The sequence below is a fragment of the Haliaeetus leucocephalus genome, unplaced genomic scaffold, assembly GCF_000737465.1.
Source record: "Haliaeetus leucocephalus isolate CR32 unplaced genomic scaffold, Haliaeetus_leucocephalus-4.0 Scaffold730, whole genome shotgun sequence".
NCBI lineage: Eukaryota > Metazoa > Chordata > Aves > Accipitriformes > Accipitridae > Haliaeetus > Haliaeetus leucocephalus.
Window position 1 is genome coordinate 4,072,559 of NW_010973166.1, and position 6,447 is coordinate 4,079,005.

Consider the following 6,447-nt stretch of genomic DNA (forward strand, 5'->3'; position numbering starts at 1 on the left):
CAGTACCTTATCATCCTCTTACACAAATAATACTTCTGCAACATATGCTTCAAAAACAAGTAGGATCCAAGAGATATTCTATTTTCTTTAAAATAATTAAATTTAAAAAAAAGTGTAATGCCACATGAAAGTAGATTTACACATAAAAACAAACATATAAGTTACTATACAAAGTGCCTTATTTGCAATAAGGGAGAGGTAGTATCAACAATAAATGCAATGCATTTTCTGACTTAACATAAATAAGTGAGTGTCAAGTATATGTACTTTCTGTTAATCTTGGAGTGCTCATACTGAATTCATAATCTTTTCTGGCAGTTTTCATTACGTCAAATTTTTCTTGTACTTTTAGTTCAATGGTCTGCTTTCAAGTTTAAGAAGTTGCTGAGGCAATAACCAATTTTGTAGTGTTATGTGACCTATCAAGTGAAAAGACAAAAACCCACCAACACCCTTTGTCAAGTATTAAAACAACATTAAAAAAAGTTGGAACTTCTGTCCACTTTGGAATACATAGTTCTGTTACAGAAGATTTTAAACAAGGGATTCACCACTGTAGAGCTCCAACACAGAAAATCCCTTTCTTAAATGGAAGCCTTACTTGAGTAAGGAATCTAGGGCAACCCCCACAAAGAAGATGCTCAAGTTTTTTTTGTTTTTAAACACTTTAAGCCATAAATAGAATAAATTATATAGTTAAATAAATAGATGGATTTTTACAACTCAGCAGATCGCTCTTTCAGTAGTAGTGTGGGGTTGATATCTTCCATTGCTGTTTTTGAGGTACTAACATTAATAGTTGCCTCTGTGGGTTCTGGATTTAAGATGTGGAAAGCAGTGAAAGGACAGCCTTTCACGTTGTTGCAGATGAGCTTCTGTAAGGAGGCAGTATTGATTATTTCAAAGCCCACTTTTCCACCAAAGGTGCTAGGCTTCCAGTACTCAGGGGAGCAGATAGCATTTCCCATCAGTCCTTTCAGAGAGAATGGTGCTCCAATCTCCACCATTGTTTCACCAAAGATTGCACCTGGTCGTGGCTTTTCTACAAGAAGGCCTGGGTACAGCTCCATAGCATCAATGTCGCCATAAAGCTCTTCCAGTTCAGCTGCCATTTCTTTTTCTCCTGTAATTATTGATGAGAAAAGCCATAAGTAAAAAAATCCTATTTTCATTGCAAGACTATCTTGTTCAAGTTCAGTAATAGCACTGCAGGACTCTGTCAGCCATTTTAATAAAAAGGCCCTTGTTTGTCAGAAAGGATGAAAACTGTTACCTGTAAGTTCTTCAAATGATTTGAATGGTTTCAACATGAAGCGTTTCCTGTATTCATTCAAGGACTGGTATCTCATTTGTCTGCTTTGGTCAATTGAAGCCTTTGCTACTTTCTGTACTGCAGCAGGAAAGTTTTTCCCACCAGCGACCTATTTAAGAGATGAAAAGTAATAAGATCTCCCAATAAGAGTCATGAGGAAGTTGTAACTTTATAGTATATGATTAGTTTTGGATAGCTTTATTCTACCCACAGTTTATGTCTCTGTTGGTTCACTAGCAACTTGAGAAAGTACCTACCCTGCCAGCACTTTGCTTGGAGAAAGACTTCACCATATGGGAAAGGCCATGTTCCAGCATTATAGAGTTGTTGTAGAGGAACTGCTGGAAAGTGTACTCCTGGTCATGTATCTGGAAAGTGTCAGGCAGAAGTGGGTGCCAGTGGTAAAGAGTATTGAATTCAGCTGCAATTCTGTTCTGGTATTGAAATCGCTGGCTGAACAGCAGCTCAGGATCGAACTTGAGTTTGAAGTGGTAGCCACTCAAGTGCTGCACATAGTCCTCAATAACTATCTTGATTGTCTCTCCTATTGGTCAAAGAAACAGAAGACAATATTGGTACTGGTTCCCTGAGAAGTTTTAGGTGGTTACCCTGCTGAGAGAAAACACCATTTCTGAACTGTTCAAAAAAAAATACTGTAGTGATCAGGATAAAAAACACTTCAACATTCTGTAATCTTTTCTAGAAAATAATTGATGTATTTGATGTGACTAAGGGGTGGAACAGTACTTAAGATCCCAAGAGTTTTTGGCTGTGGAAAAGTAGCCTGCTTCCCCCCTGCCCCAAGATATGCTTCCTTGTATGTACCACAGAACAGCACACGTGAGTATCTACATTGTGTGCAGCTATACCATATTCTTTAGGATAAAGGGAGGGGATAATGAAGAAAGTTAGTATCTGAAAGCAACTCTCAGCTTCTGAGCTGCTTAATACAATTGTCTTGGTTTACTGTTTCAGTCAGTTTGGGCAAGGTCTTTTCAAGCTTAGCGTACATCACCATTTACATAAGACAAAATGAACAGACAATTAGACAGAAGTATTTAGAATTACATTTTATATAACTTCCTGAACTTTAGACTTAATCACAGCCTTTCTTTTAAAGCATACCTGAACTGACCCAACCCCAGGAGAAAAAACCCATAAAAAACCCCACAAGATCCGAGAGTCTGAAGTCATCTTGCCTCACATGCTTTCTCTCCGAGAGATGAACCTTGGCTTCCTGCCTTTTCATTGCTTTCAGTTCTGTTTCCCTTAGATGAGGGAATTAAGTATCACTTAGCTCAGTTTTCTTCAGTTCTGCCTTTAACATAGCTGGGAGGAAGCTGTATCTCAATACAATCCCAGTGACAGGTCATGAAGGCTCAAAGTGCCCTCACACACCAACTTAAGTAACAGCTTTCCCTCTTACTACACCTACTGCAGCTGCAGTAGATAATGGGTAGAAGTGTCAAGCTCACGAGAAGGTTAGAGTTGCACGTAGTAGGAGTGACACTCACCTATCAATATGAGCCTACTAGTTTGGAACAGCTGCTCATCATCCCACTCTGGATGCTCCTGTTTCAGGATGTCACAGACCCGGTTGTGTTCCCTCAGCCATATTGTAGCATACATCATCAAGCCTGGGACCAAACCGAACACCTCCTGCCCAACAGAAAACTGCAGGTGTTCAGGTACATGAGGAGGGTAGATCATATCTGCCTGAGTGTCCTTCACTGTTGGTGGATACATTTCTCCATCGATCATCTGCAAGGGGGAGGGAGAAAGAACAAAGAGTTGTAAGCTATGATGCTTACGAGTTAAGCTATATTGACTGTGTCTGACTTTAGGCTTACACTTTAGATCAACTACACCACGCACAGAGCACTAGTTTTAGGAAGTATGTGTCATCCAATAAGAAGGCAGGAGTTTTGAGATAAGACATACCTGGTATTTTAGCTTTCCATCCTTTAGAAGTCTCAGTTTAAGTTGTCTCTCCAAAGTCTCTCCGTAAATATGGTTCAAGTCAACCTATAAAATAAAAGCATTTGGAACGTGAAGCCAACCCACATTTTTTGCTATTTTAGGATATGTCCCATTTCTATGGATGGCAACAGGAGTTCATCCCTTAGATGTTTACTTTTTAATTATATTATTATTACCTTGTAAGTATCACACACTGATATTTAAGATGAAGCCAAATTATTTCCTGGCAACTGGAGCCATCTCTGCAGGAGAGCAAGTTGTTAAATTGACTAGCAATTTAAAAGGACTCTGTTTAAAGTGTCAGCAGCTTTCTACTACGCAGACAGCTCTTTGTATATACACACAGATTTTATAGCTTTGTTTTAGACATACACATTACACTTATATTGAAGAACTTTGTCCAAAGGCTGCCTGTTTTGTAGATAAAGATACTAAATCCAAGTCTGCTTTTGAAGTTCTTTTTAAACTAAGTCTCTTCAATTAGCAGCCCACAAGATACTTTACAGTGCTGGATACAGCTCTTTGCAACTGACAGAAAGAGTCCAGAGAAGTTCTGGATACTCACTAGATCTAACATGCTTTAAGTGAAAGCAGATTCTTGGTAATAATAAAAAAAGTCAGAGATCACTGTGCAGGTGTTTTAAATAGAACCATGTGCCTTGCACAAGCAGTTCTGACCCAGGCAGAGATGCTATCAAGTGCTAGAATTTTGCCTAAGGAGAAGATACAGAAGGGGTAAGCCCATCAGTTTGTGGCAAACAGCCTTGTACAGTATGTGCACCAGTGTTTGCATACCCTGACAACCTGTAAGATACCATTCTAGCTGCTCAGTAGCGCCTAAGAACTAAGTGCTGTGTTCAAGTTAGACCTATGATCGTACCCCATGGCCGAGAGCTTTGGTGAAGCCAGGTCCTTTCTTGTGGTCCGTCTTAAAGAACTGATGAGTGAAGTGTTGGGCAAAGAATGTGAACATCACATTTGTGCCTTGTGGGTCAGGAATAAATTTTTTCCTTAGCAAAAACTTCTCCACAATCAGCTTGGAATCTGGGAGCTCTTTCTTACCTGTGAGAGAAAGAAACAGCGAGATATTCAAGACAACTATGTTTATGCAATACTTAGTTTCGATCCTAACAACACAAAGGCTTAAGACTTTCAATGTATTACTAAGGATAGCAGCATACAAATAAAGGGAATGATCCGCTTTTCTATGCTCACTTTCTTGATTTTATTCGAAACTTAAATTCCCTTTTTAGCATGTAACTCAATAACAAGAACCAGAATACTTGTCTTCTCGGTCTTTACACCGTGTATTGAAAACATGGCTATTCAAGTTAACTAAAGCAAAACCAGGTTATAGACAAGCAGGTCTCATGGTATTTTCTAAGAAGACAAGTAGAAATTCCTAGAAATGAGCATTATGCATCTGGTTTATTCCTTACCTTTAACACCCATCGGTGTTGGGCAGTCAAGTCCTACTGGTGGAAGGCTTCTTGTATAATAGGAAAGATTGGAATAAGCTTCCCAGCTTTTGTAACTATAATCACTATTGTAAGTTGGTGGGCTGTCAATCAAGTGTGATCTTGCTGAAAAGGAAAGAAGTATTTAATTTTTATTTTTTTTAACTGTACATTTTAGTCTCAAAAAAATAAATCACAAGGTCAGATCTTTTCCCTGTATTTTGGCAGCAGTTGCATTGACAAATTCCACATATATCAGCTACTGATGTTATTCAGTAGATGTAATCCCATTTAACAGGATTGGGTCCTGGATTATCAGCTGGATCCAACTATTAACATGAGCAATTTGGTGCAAAGGTTATGCTAGCAAAATCATGGATTCTACTAGAGATCAAAGCAAAATGCATTTCCATTTCAAAGCATGTTTCATACAAGTCCACATCATGTGGAAATCTTAAATTTTGGCTAGAATGTTTTTACCTTAGTGCATTTTAGATTGCTAACTTTATATACGGACCAATCAAGTACAATATTCTAGAGTCCTACAAGCACCTTCTGCCAGTCAAGAGGACTAGATGAGAGAAGTCTTACTTACACATTAATACATATCTCATAATAGCATCTCGTAAGAAGGGAATATTGTTGATGATACTCCAGGCTGCTTCAAAGTGGGTGAGGATGTAGTGGACAGTATTCGGCGAAGGTTTCAATGTCAGCCTCAGCCATGTGAAAAACTCCGCTGTGAACATCAGTGGAAAGATTATTGTAATTTAGCTATTGAGAATAATCTACAATCCTGGAATTGAATTCTCAGATTTCGTTTCCATGAAAAGAGACTTAAGATACTTACGTGTTGTACAGTTTTCTCCATAATATCCTGTCCGCGTACAGTCGCATTCATACTGATCAAATCCTGTTGTCATGCATACTCCTCTGTTCTGACAGGGGTTTGAACAGCAAGGGTTGGCTAGAATGAAACCAAATGCTCCGATTAGCATCTTATACGGCTACACTGGTATTCTCATCTTGCTAAGCTAACTTTTCAAACTTCGGTAAGCAATACCCTGAAGTCTAATGCTTATCAGGAAGACAACAGAGAGTGAGCATCTATTCACGCTAGCCTTTGGTCTACAACAGGTAGTACTTATTAGCAAAAGCACAGGACTTTGTCTGCATTTCCTGACAGCAACAGACCTCCTCAGGAGGGCTGGATTATCTCACACAGGCCAAGGGAGGCCTGACATCCTTTCTACCACACATCAAGTATTCCAGAAATCACAGGAGACCATACAGAACATCAGAAAAAAAGAATAATAAAATTAATCCATTCCGCAGCTCAAAAGAACAGAAAAGAAATCCCCATCCATGGTCTGAAGCACCGTCCACCCGCGGCCGGACCCGCTCCTGCCCCCGGGAGAGGACGAGACGGAACGGGACGGGACTCACCTGCGTGGCCAGCAGCCAGGAGAGCGGCCACCAGAGCGCAGGGCAGAAGCATATCCCGGCGGGGCTGGGGCTGCGGCGGGGCTCTCGCTGCGGCTCAGGCTCTGCGGGTGCTCGGCGCCGAGAACCCAGTGCCGCTCCCAGGTAGGCGCCCGCCTATTTATTCCTGGCGCCGCGAATGAGTCACCCCCTCTCCGCCCGCCCGCCGGAAACTATCACGAAATTGGGGATTTCGCGCCGCTGCGCGCCGTCCCG

The 6,447-nt window shown here is 40.6% G+C and overlaps 1 protein-coding gene across 3 annotated transcripts; it reads right to left on the bottom strand.

The window, feature by feature from the left end:
* Positions 1–305: 305 nt before the first annotated feature.
* Positions 306–6,247, bottom strand: PTGS2 (prostaglandin-endoperoxide synthase 2 (prostaglandin G/H synthase and cyclooxygenase)). Of its 3 annotated transcripts, XM_010580701.1 has the most exons (10): positions 6,196–6,247; positions 5,600–5,716; positions 5,345–5,488; positions 4,732–4,875; positions 4,173–4,354; positions 3,254–3,337; positions 2,827–3,073; positions 1,570–1,856; positions 1,274–1,421; positions 306–1,123 (listed from the first exon to the last, which is right to left on the bottom strand). In XM_010580701.1, the coding sequence occupies exons 1-10, from the start codon at positions 6,245–6,247 to the stop codon at positions 717–719; spliced, it is 1,812 nt and encodes a 603-aa protein (XP_010579003.1). In that variant the 3' UTR covers positions 306–716. The 3 variants fall into 3 exon arrangements, with proteins under 3 accessions (XP_010579003.1, XP_010579004.1, XP_010579006.1); XM_010580702.1 differs by lacking the exon at positions 6,196–6,247 and having other exon boundaries at positions 1,274–1,420; positions 1,680–1,856; positions 5,600–5,708; XM_010580704.1 differs by lacking the exons at positions 4,732–4,875; positions 6,196–6,247 and having other exon boundaries at positions 5,600–5,708.
* Between the last annotated feature and the right edge of the window lie 200 nt (positions 6,248–6,447).

Excerpts from the sequence above, each read along its gene's own strand:
- PTGS2 (XM_010580701.1), bottom strand. The coding sequence starts at position 6,247 with ATGCTTCTGCCCTGCGCTCTGGTGGCCGCTCTCCTGGCTGCTGGCCAC. Across the intron at positions 3,338-4,172 it reads CCAAAGCTCTCGGCCATGGG|GTTGACTTGAACCATATTTA; the intron begins GTACGATCATAG and ends TTTATTTTATAG. Across the intron at positions 1,857-2,826 it reads TAGTAGGCTCATATTGATAG|GAGAGACAATCAAGATAGTT; the intron begins GTGAGTGTCACT and ends TTTGACCAATAG.